We start from the raw sequence: 20,333 nt of genomic DNA on the forward strand, positions 1-20,333 counted from the left end.
ACAACTGCTCTCCCGGAGTCAGTGGTCTAATATATGACAGGAAATATACTCCAGGAGCTCCACGCCGTACATTGTTCTTTGTGGAGCTTGATCCACAGAAGCAGCGTGCGCCGGTGCTCTGGCTGGGAGGTCGCTCACAACTTGCTGAGGCCAGTTTAATCGGAAAGCAAAGCGCTGTCGGGGAACAAGGGAGGATCGATCGAGATAGTTACTACTGACTCAAGGGGGAAAACGAGACAATTCAGATGGTAAACGGTTATTGTGAGTAATAGGACGCACAGGAGCGTGTCGCGGGACATACAGCCGGGAGAAGCGGATCTGTTCTCCAACTAGAGATCTATGGAAGAGGGGAGAACCATATGGATACAGACGCCGTCTGCGGGAATGGGCTGCTGATGTACGATAGCGGGTCGGGCATGCACGTTGTGCAGACTGAAACAGGTTGGTTTCGCCTCAGTCAAACTTCAGCAGAATCAGACGTCGGACTGTTTGTTTAGCTGCTAAAATTGAAGCGAATCAGCAGCGCTTACAAGCGGCGCACCGGGAGGCGACGGCAGTTTATTGTGGGGAAACTGCGCTGTAGCATTCACTGCATCTTTTTTGTTATAAGGGATTTCAGTGGTTAGACTCAAAGAGGCATCTGGGTGAAGGTCATCCCCGATGCTGAGACGGATATTTAAACCCTTGCGTGCACGTGTGTGTGTGTGTGTGTGTTTTTTAAATATAGGCTATATTATTATGGCTACTTTATGTGGCAGTTTCCAGCTCACATTCTCTTGACGTTCACTATGTATGCGAATGTTAGAGCAGTTTGCAGTTATTTAATTGGTGTCTATGAGTACATATAGAAAAAAAAGTTTGTCAATAAAAGTTTAAGGAGAACTGGTATAAGTGACTTTTATTAGCTTACCTTGTGTAGTATTTGATGTTTAAGCGTCCTTATCTCTGTATTAGTGTAAGACCACAGATGGATCCCTTGTGTAATGAAATCAAGAAAGCTGAGGGCTGTGATCTTGCTGTAGACCCTCGCCCTCCTCCTGCTAAGCTGGCTCGAGTGGAGCAACATGAGGGGGGACCCTCGACCCAGGAGAGGAGCAGACAGGGTAGTCCTGTGGCCAAAAACCCCTGCATGGCACAGAAACCCACCACAGCGAGGTCACAGGGAAAGAGCTGGCACAGCAGAGGTACATGGGGTGAAAAGATGAAACCTAGTGTTTGAACCCATATATGTATTTTTTTTTAGTTTTACACGGATCTTCTGAGATTATGGCTCAGCTGTGTTATCAAATTAACTGAGCTTATCTCATAACCATAAATGTGTTTTTTAATTTCTGCTAGTTCTGATGTAAATGCATGTATAGAAATATAGCAGTTTAAAAAAACTTACTTTGTATAAGTTCATGAATTACTTCTAATTACCCAAATGGTTTGGTGTATGGCATCATGCGTGTCTGTCACCGCAGGGAGCCTGCTGCCGGTGTTCTGTGTGGTGGAGCACACGGAAAGCCCTTTGGAAGGAGAGAGGAGAGAAGAGCATGCTGAGTTTGTGTTGGTTAAGAGAGATCTGCTGTTTAACCAGCTGATAGAGATGGCCCTGCTGACACTGGGATATTCACACAGCTCTGCAGCACAGGCAAAAGGTAAAAAAAACCCCACTTGCAGTGCAAAGAAAGCGCCACTTAAACGCTAAACCTTCCTTATTTTCACCTGTGCATGTGTTCAGGTTTGATCCAGGTGGGTAGGTGGAACCCGGTGCCTCTGTCCTACGTAACCGACGCTCCAGATGCAACAGTGGCAGACATGCTGCAGGATGTTCACCACGTCATCACACTTAAAATCCAGCTGCACAGGTAGAGAGCAGACAGCACTTCTATCAGTATGTTTGCCTTCAGGGTCATATCTTTGTCCTGTTTGTGTGAGGTATACATTGCTGCACAAATGTACATTCAGATGAAGTTTACAGTGGTTAAATCACAGATTTTAGTAATGACACTGAGTCAGCATGTGCAATACCAGCACTTTGACACCAAATGTACTTTTTCTACTGTTATTTTTTTTTAAAATATCTTCTATGAAAACAGTGTACTGCAAATAAAGAAGGACCTGATATCATTATTGTTATCTGAAGCTTCTTGATCTTAAGTGTGCTTTTGATTTCTTTATTGCATTAGACAGTACATGTGGTTCAGCATTTAGACAACAATCCATGTTGGTGTCTTCTTGAAGGGATACTACTGAGCTTCTCCGGCTCTGACCGGAGCTTTTTCAGTAAATAACCATGTTGAGAGAGTCTAATGAAATATGCCATTAAGTTACATCATGCATCATACATCACTTGTGAAAGTGAAACACTACTGAGCTTGAATACTCCTTTAAACTGTAATATACTAAAATCATCTAGTTCATTTTTTTCTTTGACCTTTGTGTAGCTGTCCTAAATTGGAGGACTTGCCAGCCGAGCAGTGGAGTCACTCGACGGTGAGAAATGCCCTGAAAGAGCTCCTCAAGGACATGAACCAGAGCTCACTGGCCAAGGAGTGCCCACTGTCCCAGGTATACAAACGAGAGATAATAATCTAAACTGGACTGAAATTCAAAATGAGCATTTAACATGCATGCAATTTAATCTTCCGTGTCCTCTTTGACACGTGGCAAAGAGTAGGCAAAGGGTCCAGTAGTTAGACAGGAAGTCCAGATGCAGAGATAGATAAGGTGTGGGGGCAGAGCACAGGAGGGAGAAACAGATAACGAGAGATGGTTATCTCCTTAAAAGCCATACTGCCTGCTTGCTGCCTATCTTGATCCTGTTGATTGTCAGTCCTTTGCTGTTTAGCCTTTTCTGCACTCTGGACTGATTCAGCAATAATCTAAATGTAATATCTTCAATTCTTGTGTGTTTAATTAAGCAAATACAGACACAACTGCAGAAATAATTGTCATTAATCACACAGTGTTTGGGGAAGGCCTTTTTATGAATATTCATAATTATCAACCTGGTCGATCTATTATTTTGCCCGAGGCGTAGGACATCTACAGTCTGATAGAGGATAACTGTTCACCGTTTTCTCTCTACCTCAGATCCCTCTCTTCTCTGCCGTGTTAAAATCTGATACAAGCAAATCCTTCCTCCCCCATCTCTCTTCCTCTCCTATCACTACCTTAACCCCCCTCTCTTGTTTGCGGGAAGCAGATTAAAATAAATATGAGAAGATGAAAGGTGTAATAAGATGTAAAGATTGCACAGGATAGTCTTCAGGGACAAACCGCGCGTGTGTGTGTGTGTAAGAGTGAGTGAATGAGAGACAGAGGCATAGTCTCTGATGACCTGTAGTGTTTTGTTTAACTGCACACTCACACACGCATGTATGCATGGATGCATGCATACCCACACAGCTCACACACTGACACTCTCATCTGTCTTTATTATCCTATTTACCTGGGGGTCTTTTTAATAACACAGATCTGAGTTCATTAATATCAGATGTGTGAACAGCTGAGACACCCAAGCCGCCCATAGCAGGAGCTCAGAAAATGTAATGAATTTCTATTGTCTTTTCCCCTCTGTTTCAGAGTATGATATCGTCTATTGTAAATAGCACTTACTATGCAAATGTCTCAGCTGCCAAGTGTCATGAGTTTGGCCGATGGTACAAGCACTTCAAGAAGTCCAAATGCTTCAAGGGTGAGAGAACTCAAAACACACCTGTGAAGTTTTACAGCATGTCTGATACATTCTAGATACTGATTATATGACCTTTATCCTACTAACTAGGTGTCATACGCTTTCAGCAGCTTGAATTAAAAAAATGAACGCTTCACCATTTTCATTTTATCGGGAAATTTTACAGTGCAGTAGCAGGAAAAAGCTGTTGAACCCTTTAAAATAAGCCGTATGAATTTGTTTTTAGATATAGCCAAATCTTTGAGTAAGTTATAACTACGGACAGATACAATTTTTATCAACTTATACAAAAATAGTTGTATTCTTCAAAGTAAACCTTTGATCTTGGTTACACACAAACAAAGTTCGGTGCACTTTGCAATTTGTGACATTACTGTAGTGACAAAAGTTCGCAGACATCCATCAAAACATGCAATTTAAAAGTGCCCCTTAATTATAATTCAGCACAGTATACCACTGCCAATTACCTATTACCTCAATATTACACATACAGCCGAATTATTACCATATCTTAGCTTATCTTAGCTTAAGAATCATTAACTGTTCAACGATGTCAACAAAAACAGAAAATATTGCATAAAAGCAAACTTTATGATAGATGTGTTGTATGAAATTGCATGCTATTAGATTAGTACTTAATAAAGTAGAAGTTTCCCACCACTGTAGGTGTCTCCAAGACCAGTTTGTGCCAACCGCACAAACCACCTGTCGCAACTACTAAACATGTACAATACAGATTAGAAAAAGTCTCTGAATATCTTTGCTGATGACCACAAATGCTATTTAAAGCCAGGACTCAGTAAACATGGAGTCTAATCTAATATGAATGGAGTACGTTTTAGAACAACTTAACTTATAAATTAAAGATGATCTTGAACAGGAATCATATCAGTTCCCGGACAACACCCATCTACCATCTGGGGCCAGCATGTTGGTGTCAGCTACACAGCTGCAAAGTTTCATGACTGTATTGTACATGATTGTGATGTAACCATAAAGGGACAGGCTTACGCACCTGCCAAACTTGCCAAAGTTCCCAGAACTGGCTTTTTTATTCAGGATGAGGTTTTACCAGTATGACAAACAGTAAAATACAAACTGCACAACAATAAAAGAACCAGAGCCCAGAGAGACAGTTAATCAATGAATTGTTTATGGAGAACACAAACCATTACTTAGGGCAATAAAAGTGGACTGTATTCCAAAGTGAAACCATGATCCCATGGGTGGAATACAGTGGAGGCAATATTATGATACATCAAGATGCTTAACTAGCTACAAAATGGCTTCAAATAAAGAAAATCTATCTTCTGGTCCTATCTAAACTTAGTCTTAAACCTAACAGAGATGCCGGTTGATGACCTGAAGAAGCTTATTGTGTTTTTCTTTACTTAAACTTGGGATCATATATGACCTGGTGACCAAATATTGAAGAAAACCTGGGTTCACCCACTTTTTCCTGCCACAATATAAATCATCCTGTGACTTGGAGACGTATTACCACTTGAACAATGAGTAAAAAATAGTTCTGTCTCTTCTTTCCTTGTCCTTTACCAGAGATTGACAACTTTTCTGACCAGTCCTCACATATAACCCTCAGCCAGCCAGCCACTGGTACCCCAGCTGAGCAGAGCTCAACTCTCCTTTTCCCTCGTGGAGCAGTTGCCAACATATCCAACCGCCCACCCCTCGGTCTGCGCCCTCCTGGGCTGGTAACCCAGCCTCTGAGCTCCCAAATGGTCAACCAGCAGCTGGTGATGGCCCAGTTTCTAAACCAGCAGTATGCTGTTAGTCGCATGCTAGCTGGCCAGGGTTTGGCATCGTCACCACAGCAGTATCTGAACCATCCCCCTGTAGGGAGGGCTCCTGCCAAGGTCTTCTCTAAAGCTCCTGATCCCCAAGCCCTGCAGCAAGTGCAGTGCGGCTCGGGTGGAAGCTCTTCTGCCGGACTGCAAAACCAGACCTCGGCTGCGTCTTCTGTCGGACCATCAGAGGTGCCGATAGACATCTACCAGAATGTGAGGGAGGAGCTCAAGAGAGCAGGCATCTCCCAAGCCATCTTTGCCCGGGTGGCATTTAACAGGACCCAGGTATGGTTGCAGGAGAGAGCAGAATAAAAGATGCTGAAATTGAATTTTAAGGCAGTTTCCAACTCTTTGGTGGTGATTAGGTTGCTCGTGCTCTGGTGCTGCGGTGATAGCTAAGTGTGTTCTGTGAATATGTGAGTGTGAGATGGTTGGCACACTGGCATGGCCTTTGCCGTAGTGTCTCCTCCCCCCTTGTGCATGTGTGTTTGTATGCGTGTGAGTGTGTGTTTGTGCCAGCTCTCTGCGGCACAAAGCCGGTGCCAGCACTGAAGCAGCAGCTGGGCCAACTAATCACAACCCCTCAGAGAACTGCTGCCTCCCTCTCTACCTCTATATCTCGCTGTCCATCTCACCACCTTTCACTCTGGCAGTCCTTCTATTCATTTAATCTCTAACCCCCATGGTCAATCCATCTATATTTAATCTCTCCCTTACTTTGTCCATTGGTCTCCTTCGTTTTGTATCCATATCTCCCTCTACTATCGCCTCCTCTCTAACACTAAAATGCTTTGTTGTCTGTGTCCATCATCTTATATTCACTAGTGTGCCCACAGAAATGGGGCTCAAAGGACCGGCTAAGCCCGTTGTTATTATTATTATTACCTTCATTATCATTTTCATCACAATAAGCAGAGTTAGTTATTATCCACCCCCATGTTTCCCTGTTGCCAAGTCCAAGGTGCTCTGGTGCCAGCCATACAAGTTGGGCATGATGCCAAAACGTCATCTAAAAGTGAGGGAAGCATTTGTCATTTGACGACTCACATCAAGCCTCCATCTCTTCAGAAGGCAGGGTTTGCTGGGCAGCTCCAACCACGATCTATTATTTGAATAAGAAGGCTGTTTCCTCTAAAGCCATTTCTCTGCCAGTGTGAAATCTGATTTCCTTTCAGGGAAGGAAGCCCTAAAATTTGCATGTGGTGTTTGAATGCTTCCCTGTATAGACAGATACAGACAGAATAATGCTAGATGTACAGGCGAGCAGTATGCTAAGCACTGACTAGAAGCTGACTGTGAAACCCTAAACTGCAAGGTTTTGTCAAGATGCCACTGAATAGGATTCAGAGTTGGATATGAGGCTATTGCTAAATTCCTTTAGTTTCACAAGAAACTTTATATTTATCATCTTTAAATCTTTTAAATAAAGACAGTGAAAGAATACATAATATTTCATGAGACCTTTTCCATTTGTGGTTTCTGAGAGACTGGAGCTTTTAATACCTGACCTGAATCATTTTGTTTGTGAAAGCTGAACATTCAACATGAAGGAAAAGAATTCAGGTTTATGAGTTCATATAGCTTTAAAGCAGAATTACAATATCTGTCATCCTTCTGTACAACTGAATGCTTTCTTTTCCTCTGCTTCAAAGAAATGTTGCAGTTTGGAGTTAGATGAGATTATCAGTATTGCTCTCATATTTGATGGCTAAATAGGAATTGTTATCTTAACTCAGTAGTTCTTCTGACATAAACCTCTTCAGAAAATGTCTATCTACCGTTAAGAATGAGAAATGATCCAGGAGTAATTCCAGAAGAATAAAGGTCAGCATCACAGCACTGGTGAAGACTTGTTTCTTTTTTTCTATCATATATGGTGATCATCGCTGACCATTTCTCACTTGAAGGTTGAGATATTATCTTAAGTTGCTGCTTGTTTTAAATTATGTGAGTTTTGAATGTTAGTTGGTGTCCCTTAAACCATTTTTATACCACTAACATCATGTATGTTATATATTACTCTATATAGAGATCGACCTGGAAAGGATATGCTGCTAGGACATGTACTAACAAGTGAAGAGAGTGTGTTGAGAAGCCAGAAGCTGTATTTTGAGGAGGTGGTGAAGGAAGGAAACAAGAGAGAAATAAGGATGGATGGAGTGAAGAAAGCGAAGGAAGTAAGGACAGCTATGAAGAGAAAGGGGAAAGGATGCTCCAGATGGCAATCCTGTGCGGTAGAGAGGGCAGTGGACTTTTTGACCAGATTGTTTAACATAATCTTGGATGAGAGGATGCCTCAAGAATGGAGAAGAAGTGTGCTGGGACCAGTTTTCAAGGAAGAGAGAGTATGTGAGTGAATGACAGGGAGAAAGGTGGAAAGGTGAACATGCAAGGAGCAGACTTAGAGGTAGATGAGTTTAAATACTTGGGGTCAACAATCCAAAGCAACGGACAGCGCAAAAAAAAAAAGTGAGAAGAAGTGTAGGCAGGGTGGCTCTGGTGGAGACGAGTGTCAGGGTTGTGACAGAAGGATAGCAGCAAGAGTGAAAAGGAAGGTTTACTAGATAGTCATGAGACCTGCTGTGATGTATGGTTTGGAGACTAGCAAAAAGACAGGAGGCTGAGCTGGAGGTGGCAGAAGATGATGAAGATGTTAAGATTTCCATTGGGAGTGACCAGACTGGATAGGGTTAGAAATTAGTACATCACAGGGACAGCTCTGGTTGAGCAGTTTGAAGACAAAGTTAGAGAGGAAAGGCTGAGATGGTTTGGACATGTGCAGAGATGGGATAGAGGATATAACAGACAAAGGATGTTGAATACTGAACTTCCAGGCAGGAGGAAAAGAAGAAGTCCTCTGAGGAGAGGACATTCACAAGATTGGTGTGACAGAAGAGGATGCTAAGGATAGGGTGAGATGAAGATGGTCTGCTGTGGTGACCCCTAAAGGGAGCAGCTTATAGAAGAAGGAAAAAAGTACATCGTAAGTATCAACTTATGCGGATTTTTCTGTGTGTTCATCAGGGCCTACTTTCTGAGATCCTGCGAAAGGAGGAGGACCCGAAACATGCCTCCCAGTCTCTGCTGGTCAACCTGCGGGCAATGCACAGCTTCCTGCAGCTCCCAGAGGCTGAGAGGGAGCGCATATACCAAGAGGAAAAGGAGAGAAGTCTGACTGGATTCACACCCAGCTGCAACAACACGCCACCGAGGTCCTCACAGGTCAGCCAGCAGAAAACAAAACAAAAGTCTTGTAAACCAGCTGTGAAAGGTTAAAGTTGTTCATAAAACAGCACTGAAATATTCAAGTGTGAGTTCTGTCACTTGGCTGAACTATGCTTGTGTTAGCTCTCAAAGTGGAGCATTTTCAAATAAAAAGTCTTGATATACTGACACACATAGCATTACAAGAGAATCATGAATATAAATCTATAAGAGAATTCTGTAATGGAAACTATAGCAGGTGACCCATAACCTTTGCCCCAAATAGCCAATCAGCAGCTGAACAAGTAAACATGTGAACCAGTAGTGTGTGAATATGTGCACAGGATCAAGACAGCTTGGTTGCAGACATAACCATATAGTATTATTGTATCAGCACTCTAGACTGAGCTGTTAATTAAGTTGTAATGTTGTGTAACCTCTGTGTTGACTCCTTCTTTGCAAGATCTTTTACATTGTTCTGTTGATTTTAATATAGGCATCCCTAAGGATACATAAAGGACATGATCCATCATTGGCATTACTTTTACAAAAAAACTATAAAAGCCTTTGCCTGTTATCTGTTTCAGAGTCCTCCTATTGCCCATTACTTTGCATAGCCTGTATTTAAACCCAGTTTTCCCTTCGTGTTTGCCTCTTTTTAGTCAAGACTGTCCCCAGTTACAGCAGACAGAGGACTGCGGACAGACAGCTGCGTTCTCAATGTCAGCACCTCTATCTATGAGGAGATCCAGCATGAGATGAAGAGAGCCAAAGTGTCTCAGGCGCTGTTTGCAAAGGTTGCCGCCTCCAAGAGCCAGGTACTTTGCTTCTTGTTAGTTTAAATCTGAGCATACAAACCACCCAATCGTTTCTATCGCTTGATGAAATGCTCAATTTTAGCATTCATTTATGACTCCATCGCCTCAGTTAAAGCAGCGATGGATACCGTGTGTGGAGGAAAGCCCAGATAATCAACCAGCAGCTGTACTCTGCAGAGGACTATCATCAGTGCATCAGACTGCTATTGTGTCCTAAATTATCGCTTTAATAGTCACCATACACACATACACACCACTCACTTGTGCACACAAACATACAGTAAGAGCACATGCAAGTAAAACGTGATCGCGCGCACAGGGACACAGCAGCACTAATACAAATACACACACACAAGCACGATTTGAGTGTTTATTGTTCTCATTTTTATGGCGGCCCCATAAGCTTGTTATTGCCTTTTGTTTTGAGGATAATTTCCCTTCATGGAATGGGGGGATTTTAGCTGTCTCATTTTCTCTTCCTCTCGAGCACATCTCCAATTTTTAGCTTCTTTCTTGCTTTCTTTCTTTTTTCTTTTCTTTCTTTCTTTCTTTCTTCTCCCGTATAACTCCCTCTTCTTTCTACTCATCATCAAGATGTTTGGAGGTCATTCAGCGGTCATGCCAGTACAGCCAGGTGGTCCAAAACCCCTGAGGTTCTTTTTCAGTCTCTTCACTGGCCTCCATTTTTTTTTTTACCTTACTTTCTTTTAACCCCCACCCCTTTTTCCCTTTATTCTCTCACACTCTCTCTATCTTTTATCCCCCACCCCACCCCCGTATTACCCGGTTGTTTGGCAGGCAGAGCCATGCAGCATCTCCCTGTTCTATCTGCACTGTGCATCTGGATGGCATTGTGTGCTAGAGTTGGGCTACAGCCAGGTGTGTGTGTGTGTGTGTGTGTGTGTGTGTGTGTGTGCGCGCGCACGCGTGTGAGCATATCAGCTTGCTTGCAAACATAATCATCCTCAGTTCATGAATCTGAAACTAGCTTGGCTTTACGTTCCTCAATCTGTCACTCACAAGTTTCTTCCTTCGTGATGCACAAACAATTCATGCTGATAAGAAAATCTTGCTATAATCTTCAGATTATCTGGGAGATCCTAATTTTTTTTTGATTTTGTATGTATATTGAGAGCACACTGAACCAGTTTGGAGTCAATGTACAGAGAAAGTTATTGTGAATTCATTTTTTTCCTTTGGTCAATCCCTTTCACTGTATGTAGGGTGCCAACATACATAAGCAAATTAAATGTAAGGCTGTAAATGCTATCGCTAAACATGCATCTTCAAATTTCTGCTAGCTAGCTAACAAGTCCTTCATCACCATCATCTTCAGCATTTCCTCCATTGGCAAGCCAGGCAGTCTACAAGGCTTAAACTGAACCCCAGCTTAGCCTCTTTTTTAATATGTCAGTTTAGTCATGTGCTGCAAACTTTAAATTACCTTTTTTATCTCATCAGTCTGCTGTTACTGTACCGTAAGCATTTTAAAATAGACATAAACAGCCTGAAAGGGTTTGTCAAACAAGACAGCGTTGTCATATTGATATGGTCACGTTGTGTGATCTAAATGTGTCGTTGGGGAGAAAACAGCAGCACTGTGTGCTGAAAATTTTTCCAGTGACATGACTAAACACATTTAAACCAATCCTAACTGAATTTAAGGCTGTTTATTCCCTCGCCCTTTATTAGTAAATGTGCTTTTAAGATATTTTAAGAGTTGTTAAGCAACTGTAGCCACCTTGTGCATATGCACGTATTTCCTGTAGGGATGGTTGTGCGAGCTGCTGCGTTGGAAGGAGGAACCCAGTCCAGAGAACCGGACGCTGTGGGAGAATCTGTGCATGATCCGCCGGTTCCTCAGCCTGTCCCAGAATGAACGAGATGCCATCTATGAACAGGAGAGCAGCAACATGACTGCACAGCAGCACTGCATTGACAGGTTCACCCTGCTCAGCAATGACAATACATTGGTAAGACTTCCAAAAGTGACAAACATTATTATCAACAGACACTCTGACTTCAGTAGATCTTGCTTGAGAAGAAAACTATTATGTATTAGAGTTTTAAACACCTATATACATGGCAGAAAACACTTGAGGCTAAGGTGTACTGACTTTAATTTTGTAATTTAAAAAAGTTATGGATAAAAAGTTATCAGAAATCTGAAAGTCACATCACATTGAATGCCAATAGATCTCTAGGGCGTGCAATGGAAAAGCAGCAGAGTAATGACAGCTAAATGCCAGAGATGTCAGAAAAAAAAGATGATTACCACATTAAGCAATGATCCGTGAGGCTGATTAGTTATTTTTCTTTCCCTTCCATTGCTTGTGCATGGATTGATGGCTTGATTATAGCACAAACTCAAAGATAACGTGTAAAAAAATGGTTGCATACCCTTCTGTTTGTGAACATACAGCCCACTGCCTAGCATATCATTGCATTGTTGCCCATGTAGTGTTGACAAGAAAAGTCAACACCACATGGGCAAATTCAGATCCTGATGTGCGTTTGCAGACATCAGTTCTGGGTGGCTGCACTGCAGATCACCTCACATGTGAACACTAAGGAGATTAAGATCAAACGATCTTCACTACTCTTGATTTCACACCAGCCCAGATCATCGTGTCCTGTGCCTTTGCTCATATAGCAGCAAATCGGTGTCTAAACTCTGCAGATTCAATTAGATATGGTAAAAAAACAGAAAAACAAAACACAATGGATGAGTTTGCATGTTAAGTAGTAGTTTCATTTTAACATAAAAGGTGACATTTCTTGAGTGAAACAGTCTCTGTTGACTTCACTTTATTTCATTCACAACTATTTAAAGTCAAACATAGTACTGCTCACACTCAAAACTAGAAATGAGCTTCTGCTGACAAAATTAAAATACCAACCTTTTTGCTCTAATCACTTCTAATTTCTCTCATCAGTACCAACGCAGCTCTTTGATGCCACAGCAACACCATCTACAACCCCATCAACCCCTTCAGCCCGAGGCAGGACCTCACCTTTCCCCGACACAACCCTGCGCTGCATCGCCAGCCGAGTCTGATGCTGGCGGTGCCTGGCAGCACTTGAGAGTACGTTTGCAAGGCAGAGGCAGCAGCAATGGTGAGAGAGGGGACAGTAAAGAATGGGTTGAGGGTGGAAGAGAAAACAGGGACAGTCTGGGTGGGGACTGGGGTTGTGCTGGAACCATGAGGGAAAGAGGTGCAGAAAACAGCGAACAGGTATGGGATGGAAATATAGGGAAGGAAGGCATAGATGACATCACAGGAGATGGCAAAAAAGGAAAAGTTAAGGAGAAGCTGTCTGTGAAGTGGCCCAACATGAAGAATGAGGAACAGTGTAGGGCTGGGGTTTGTTCAGAGACAGATAATGAGGTAGAAAGTTACAAGGAGGTCCAATGTCAGGGGTTAAATGTGTCCAGAGATGCCCTCGGTATCCTGCAAAGTTTCATCAAGGATGTGGGCCTCAACCCAGACGAGGAAGCGGTCCACACCTTGTCTGCCCAGCTGGGCTTACCTAAACATACAATTCGCAACTTCTTCAATAGCCAGGACCAAGGACAAAGTCAAGACTACAGCCCAAAACACAGTTCAGACCACAAGCATTGCTGCACAGACCCAAACATCTTGCAGGCGAATGTGACTGCACAGGAACTGGAAGAAGGTGGAAAAACTGAAACAGAACAAAAGGAGGAGAACCTAACAGGAAGAAATGAAACAAGTGAGATAACTGTATTAAAAGAATCAGATGTTGGCACTCAAACTATTCCCCCTATGAAGGAAGAGCAGGAGAGCTACATTTAACCCACATACATCCAGTAACATACAGCAGCTCGGACAAGCCATACTTACCATTTAGACCCAGGACCCGGTGCTCCTCCTCTCTGAAACATAGCAACTTTGGTGCAAATGCTTCTCACTTAAAGTATTGCTCCAGCCCAGAGCCACAGTGTGTTGGTATTTACGTGTTTATAGGCTTGCATTGTTACACACTGTGGAAAGACTAATAAAATACTGTGTATACCACAGCTTTCATAACCAGAGACTTAAGTTATGTAATTACATAGAAAGCTGTACTGTGATTTGAGGATTCTTGATGCACTTGAGACAGTTTACTGTGACTGAACTTTAGTACATAGTTTCCATGTATAGTTATATTTCTGGGTGGAGTGCTGGGAACCAATACAATGAGCCTCAGATTACATATCTCTATTTAAAAAGAGTAAGTGTAGTTGGTTGACTGACATTTTTGAAAAACGGCCATACCAGAAATGCCTTGAAGAGAGTGGCACTGCCAATCATGTTGTTCTTTGGTTTTTTTAGGTGTATCTTCACCATTTTTGTTTTAACTGTGCTCAACAGTGCTTTGTGGTTTGGCTTTTGTCTGAGTCGTTTACTCTTTACCTCATGAATTTCACTGTTCATGTTTCGCTCTTATTAAATAACAAGTTACCTGTTGTCGTTTTAAATTAAATGCTTATTGGGAAAGGACTGGATTCATGTAACACCCATAGTATGTTACTAGCCACATGATGACATTAAACGATATGTCATCTTATAAACTTCAAGTATAATCATTTGGAAGCAGTTATTTTCTAGGGACAGATGCTGATGTTGACATTAAATTGGTAAAAAAAAAAAAAAAAAAAGCCAGTGTCAATGTTCTTTATATATAAACTGTATATACAGACATGTGACAAAGAAAGTCTGTGTACTGGCCCACTCTTGCTTACAATGTTGATTGAGTTTATTGAGGTTTGCACTTTTGCACAACTCTCCTAAGGTCCTACCTCATCATTTTAATCAAGTTGAGGTCTGGACCTTAACTGGGTTATTGCGACACCTTTCCTTTTTCAGCTATTCTGTTGCAGTTGTGGGATCATTGTCCTGTCACAAGATGCAATTTTTGCCAAGTTTAAGTGGCAGGAAAGATGGCCTCACATTCGACTCTATAATACTTTGACATACAGAGGAGTTCATGGTCAACTCAGTGGCTACAAGGTGTCCAGGTCTTGTGGCTACAAAATAAGCCCAAATCATCACCCCTCCACCACCGTGCTTGACAGTTGGTACAAGTTGTTTGTACTGATATGCTGAGTTTGGTTTTCACCAAGCGTTGCACTGTGCATTATGGCCAAACATCTCTACTTTGGTCTCATCTGTCCGAAGAAGTCTTGTGGTTTGTTCTTTGCAAAGCTAAGCTGTGCTTTTTAGAGAGAAGAGTCTTTCTCTTGGCAACCCTTCCAAACAAGACATACTTGTTCAGTCTTTTTTTCCAATTGTACTGCATGAACTTTAACATTTAACATGCTAACAGAGGCCTGTAGAGTCTGAGATGTAGCTCTTGGGTTTTCTGCAGTTTCTCTGAACGTTGCACAGTCTGACCTTGGGGTAAATTTGCTGGGAACAATGTGTCATTATGTTAACTCACACACACAAATGCTCCAGACTGGCAAACTGCTAAAAAATTCTGCTTTTATAGAGCTGCTCACATTTGCTGATGATCAGTTAATCAAGTGCATTTGATTGTCAGTGGGGTCTTTGTTTACTAACTATCCAGCATTGCATTTTACTTAGCAGTCTAACACAGAGACACACTCCGCTCCAAACAGAGTTGAGACTACTGTAAGGTGTAGTGACACCACCTCTAAGTTGCCATATGCATAATTTTCTTCATTATGTTCTGCAAGAAAAAAAAAAAGATATTGTGTTGTCACACATCACTAAATTTACATGATAATGCTGATATATCTCTGATAGGCCGACACTGGCCAATAACATCAGCCAAAAGATGGACAAGCTCCATAAACAGTGACTTTTGAATTTACAAAGAATAATACAGGTTTAACTGCAGAACCTATTGAGCCACTAAATAAAATAAAGGACGAATAACCAATCAGAATGGTATCTAAAATGTCTGTACTTGAAATGGTGCAATGTTTATTCCTATATCTCAAGATTGTCTAGTATCAGGCTTATCATTATATGTTAACGAATGAACAAGTTTGTTTCTGAAACAGTGTACACATAGAATTTCTATTCATGTTTGAATCTGTAAATCTCTCAAAATATACAGTCAATATTTTAAAACTCTTTTAAAGTTTAGTTCTCATTTTATTCTTCCCATAGAGTGGACTGCAAGTGTGCGCAGTGTTTAAAGTTTAGCTCTGAAAGAAAGACTGTGAACAGAGTGTATATTTTTAAAAAGACATTTGGAAAATGTTTAACTTTAACTGTTTCATTACGGAGCGCCAGGAGTGACAAAATGAATTAATTAAAAACACCATTAAATAATTAATTAAATGTGTCAATAATTAATTAAAATTGGAATAATTAATTAAATAAATATTTATGACACATTTAATTAATTATTGACATATTTAATTAATTATTTATTTGTTCACCGCATTTTAATTAATTATTGACACATTTAATTAATTAATTATTGATGTAGTTATTTAATTCAGTCCTGACCTCTGGCTTAATTTTATCTGTCAGTCTCACCCATCAAACTCAGGGGACGGTGTTAACGCTGCCACTGCAGCTTGTCTAACATCTGATTGGTTACAGTGCAAAGTAAGGTTGATCCTAGATAATCGATTGCTATGAGCTGGTGGTAGTGTGGACTTGGGGCAGCTTGGTATCCCAGAATACATTTCAAATCCCAAGCAGCAATGGTGCCGGTGCTCTAAACTGTAAGTAAAGTTTTAAAATACCCCGTTTTTCTGTTACCATCTACACTTTTAATAATGTTTAGCTGTGAATGCAGTGGTGTAATCTTCACGTCTGGTCATCTTCTCACAGGACACAGACACTGTAATTGCTGACCTCATATCAAATCTGTACGTAGACTCAGGAATGCGTTTTAAATGAGCATCGTGCTGTACTAAAATCTCTGTGCAAACAGTGCCTGTCATTGTCACGGGAACATGCGTGTATTAATACATTTATTAAATGTATAAATGTTATTATACTTGATTCTAATCTGCTGCTGAGTCTCTTACACTGATGGAAATGCTGATGGATAACATAGAACATGCAAGAACACCTGGTCAGCCAATCACATTCTTTCCACTTTGATCTGCGACAAACTAAAGCGTTGATCTCTTTTACAACAGTGTTGTGTTGTACTGCTATATTTTTGTGTTCTTTATACTATAGAGTTCATGTCTCTGGAATAGTTGGCAGTAATAAGGATGATTTTCTGTAGAAGAATATCGATATGACCCGTGAATTAAATTCATAGATGACCGTTAGATTAGTTTGATGCTGCTGACACTGGGAAACTCTGGGTTAACTTAGAAAGCTGAAGATATCGTGGATATGCTGACCTCGCTTCGTGGTGTACAGGGCTCTGAGGCAGCACCTGGACTGCCCGTTTACCCTCATGATTAATATTCACAACAAAAATATTAGTCGAACATTGTGAAGTCTGTATGTGTTTCACAGTGTCTAACAAGCTTTGTACAGTTAAACCTAGCAGTTACTACATGATGGAAACACCAACATTATCTCTTTTAATAAAGTTTATGCGTGTACACACAGGTCACGCTTATTATTGAACAAAAAACACAAAGATCAGATGTTAATCAGATTTATTTGCTCTCTCCTTAAAGATAATTTAATGTTAGTTATAATTCAGAATTGGCGACTGAAACAAGTATGACACATACGAACATCAGGAAATAAAGACCCGATAGATATAACCTCAGTAAATAAAGTTGGTGCACAGTCAGTGGGGGTTATGACATTTCTGTACCGGGACCTGAGCTTTGTCGGCTGTATAACAGCTTGAGCGTTTGCGAGGCGAGCAGGTCTATCACACACTTTGCCGTGAGACTGGGCTGCACAGACATCTCCGAAATCGTCGAAGCACTTTTGCAAAGAGGCTCTTTGACAAACCGACCAGATATCTGAAGATTAAACCACTACATTCTCAGCTAAAAAAATATTAAAAGTGTATTTGGTGACACACAAACAGGGGTTTTCAAAGTACAGTTCAGTTAGTTTCCACATCCCGGTTGCTGGTGTGGAGAAACGCCCACCAAAAAGAATGGCCACCAGGCCAAAGCAATGATTTTGAGTCAATCAGAGTTAACCCCGCCCCCTGAGTTTGATGGGTGAGGCTGACCGATATTCATAAAAACACCCAGGGGTCAGGACTGCCAGATGAATTAAATAAATACATCAATAAATGATTAACTAAATGTGTCATAAATATTTATTTAATTCATTAATTCCAATTTTAATTAATTATTGACACATTTAATTAATAATTTAATGGTGTATTTAATTAATTCATTTTGTCACTCCTGGCGCTCCATATTTCACAAGTATATTTTTTGTTTCTGCCTTGTCATCTTTCAGTAGAACACCATTTTCACAAAATTTAAGTGACAATAATAAAGATTTAGGCAAGATTCATCTTTTGATAATGGCAGGAAATAGTTAATCTAGAATCATCTCTGGCAAGCTCTTTTCATCAGATATATTAAAAGTAAAACAGAAAGTGGCACATCATATTTCCCAGGTTTATGGCCCCCATGTGATAAAATCTGCAGAGGCTAAGATAGCTGGAAGGCCACTGTGCTATTACTGCTTTCTGACAAATAAAAAGAGGGTTGCATTCATCTTAAGTAGCATATTGCCTCTAGATTACATTTGCACTTACTAAAATACCGCATTGGGATGTTAGCAATGTGAAGAGCTGGATATGAAGAAAGGATGAAATACTTTAAAAGACACTACGAATCAAGTAAGAGAAGCAAAAATAAATACATAAAAAGATTAAGCTCATTCATCAGGTGACCATGTTAAGCCTGTTGTAACAGATCTGTTAAAGACTGAATCAATCAGCCCTTGTTATGCCCACTGTCTTTATTATTGTTATTAGTACTAATGATTTTCTCATGTATAACTGTCACTATGTTGGTGAATCGGTGTCATTGTTTCCAGCCATCAGACAATATTCCTCTGTGCTGATCACCAGTTCACTCTGTACCAGTGGATCTGTGACTCCCTGCAATCACATGACCCTCAGTACTCCTGGAGTTTTCTGTCTCTTTTTGCTTCTCTTTTATTTGATCTGCGCGAAGAGCTATTTTCATCTGTGTTTCTGTCTCCCGCTCTCTGCCCCTGACTCTCATCTGTCGCTCCTCAGGACTTCTCACATTGAGGCTCCTATACCCCACTCAGACAGTGCAACATTCAAGCCCCATTTGGTCAGAATAGCTTCATAGTGTAATTCAATAAAGCTATGCTCTTTTCTGTCATCTGTTTCCATGACAATACCTTAGTCAGGGCCAACAAAGAGGCCATGAAAGCCTCATCATCAGTAATATTAGCTATAATAATGATGATAATGGTGCTCTTGAAATGCCATGCCTGTGATGATGATGGTAATAGCGATAATGGTCATTATTCCTGCTTTGTGTTAACCCCCCATCAATGCACAAACACAGCACCACCACCAGTGCACACATTTGAATCAGCAATGTTACTTAACGGCTCCACCTGTACATACCACGTGGATTTACGCTTTTCCCCATTGTGACCATCTCGCTGCTTTCATTTAATTATATTTTTGTGCATCTTGTGTTTTGTATGTTGGAAGCATTTTGTGATAAAGCGGTTTGTTAAAAGCACTCCATGGATAAACTTGACTTGTTTGACCTCAGAAATTGCTGTAATTAAGTCTACATAAAACTGTTTTAATTAACCATCACGTTGTGCAGCCCCTTCGGTGTTCTTCCTCATTCAATGATGTTTTTTATTTCTCCTTGGTGGTGTGATCCACCTCGACATTCTGTGTTGCCATTACAGATTAAGATCATTATTCTTTTTTTTTTTACAGCCTTACCACCCATATTTTTCTTTTACAAAGCAGTATGCTTTAGCTGATGCAGATAAGTGAACTGAAAGGCACAATCTTTGTGCTGATAAATCGGTAACTGAATTTGCAATCTCCTCTGTCTATTTATCTTTGCAATCTAAAGTAGCTGGAGTAGTCTCAGTTTTTTGTTGTTGTTGTTGTTGTTGTTTTTGCAATCCTGCCTTGTGGGAAGACTGTGCAGAACTGTGGGAAGAAGTGCAATCTGTGACATGTAAGTGTGCAATCTGTGAGACTCAGTCCTCTCTCATAACTCATCTATGGATAATCCTATTAGTGGAAATATGAATAACTTCATATCTTGCATGTTTCAGTCAGAACTATGAAGATTACTGGAACTCAATCAGAAGTTGTTAAAGCCTTATCACATTCTAAGAGGTGTCATTTACTGGGCATTTATTCTTCATTGACTGGTTATAGTAATAAAAAGTTCAACCTTTGTTTAGTCAGATTGTTTTTTGTTTGTTTGTTTGTTTTTTTAAAACTTACTGGTTGTTGCTTATCCTCTTCCAGCAGCCCATTGTTTGGGTCCTTGTCTTTGCAGCTTGCTGTCTGCTATCTTCTAGAGATCTTCACAAATGAAATGAACGCAAAACTTCACTATATATTACAAAGAACTTATACAAGTAATGCCATAAAGCCTTGTTATTAATAAACAATGATTAAACATTATTGCACAATTTTGCTGAAATATATTGACCCCCTTACTTTGCATTTAACAAGCAAGTAAGGCTTAGCTTTTGGACAACTCTAGAACAATCAGCTACCTGCAGGCAGTCAGTAACGTCACAGGCCGGGGGTCACGTGACCAGTCAGCTGGTCTTCAGCCAGTCCGCCTGACACGCTACTGTTTACAAATCAGCGGAGCCCGAGTGAGCAGAATGAGGCTTCCTGCGTGATCCGAACAGGTACGTGAACAAA

At 40.9% G+C, this 20,333-nt stretch overlaps 2 protein-coding genes and 1 long non-coding RNA gene across 5 annotated transcripts in view; 2 read left to right on the forward strand and 1 right to left on the reverse strand.

The window, feature by feature from the left end:
- Positions 1–15,805, forward strand: satb1a (SATB homeobox 1a). Of its 2 annotated transcripts, none has more exons than XM_019350773.2 (11): positions 1–441; positions 955–1,184; positions 1,464–1,640; positions 1,724–1,850; positions 2,430–2,553; positions 3,571–3,682; positions 5,240–5,772; positions 8,512–8,709; positions 9,354–9,509; positions 11,279–11,482; positions 12,446–15,805. In XM_019350773.2, exons 2-11 carry the CDS (start codon positions 968–970, stop codon positions 13,325–13,327), a joined length of 2,730 nt encoding a protein of 909 aa, XP_019206318.1. In that variant the 5' UTR covers positions 1–441; positions 955–967; the 3' UTR covers positions 13,328–15,805. The 2 variants fall into 2 exon arrangements, with proteins under 2 accessions (XP_019206318.1, XP_025757939.1); XM_025902154.1 differs by having other exon boundaries at positions 1,023–1,184.
- Positions 11,264–20,192, reverse strand: LOC109196577 (uncharacterized). Its single transcript, XR_002058015.2, has 3 exons — positions 20,121–20,192; positions 19,902–19,982; positions 11,264–11,400 (listed from the first exon to the last, which is right to left on the reverse strand). It is a non-coding gene; the product is annotated as an uncharacterized LOC109196577 (long non-coding RNA).
- The window catches only part of tbc1d5 (TBC1 domain family, member 5), a 20,340-nt gene continuing 20,195 nt past the window's right edge, over positions 20,189–20,333 (forward strand). For both annotated transcript variants that reach the window (XM_005453807.4, XM_005453808.4), the window contains exon 1: positions 20,189–20,320. The gene's annotated coding sequence lies outside the window, so the exon portion shown is untranslated. The remainder of the gene's footprint in view (positions 20,321–20,333) is intronic.

This window comes from Oreochromis niloticus, linkage group LG22 (genome assembly GCF_001858045.2).
Source record: "Oreochromis niloticus isolate F11D_XX linkage group LG22, O_niloticus_UMD_NMBU, whole genome shotgun sequence".
NCBI classification, from domain to species: domain Eukaryota; kingdom Metazoa; phylum Chordata; class Actinopteri; order Cichliformes; family Cichlidae; genus Oreochromis; species Oreochromis niloticus.

Excerpts from the sequence above, each read along its gene's own strand:
- satb1a (XM_025902154.1), top strand. The coding sequence starts at position 360 with ATGGATACAGACGCCGTCTGCGGGAATGGGCTGCTGATGTACGATAGC. Across the intron at positions 2,554-3,570 it reads AGGAGTGCCCACTGTCCCAG|AGTATGATATCGTCTATTGT; the intron begins GTATACAAACGA and ends CCTCTGTTTCAG. Across the intron at positions 11,483-12,445 it reads TCAGCAATGACAATACATTG|TACCAACGCAGCTCTTTGAT; the intron begins GTAAGACTTCCA and ends TTCTCTCATCAG.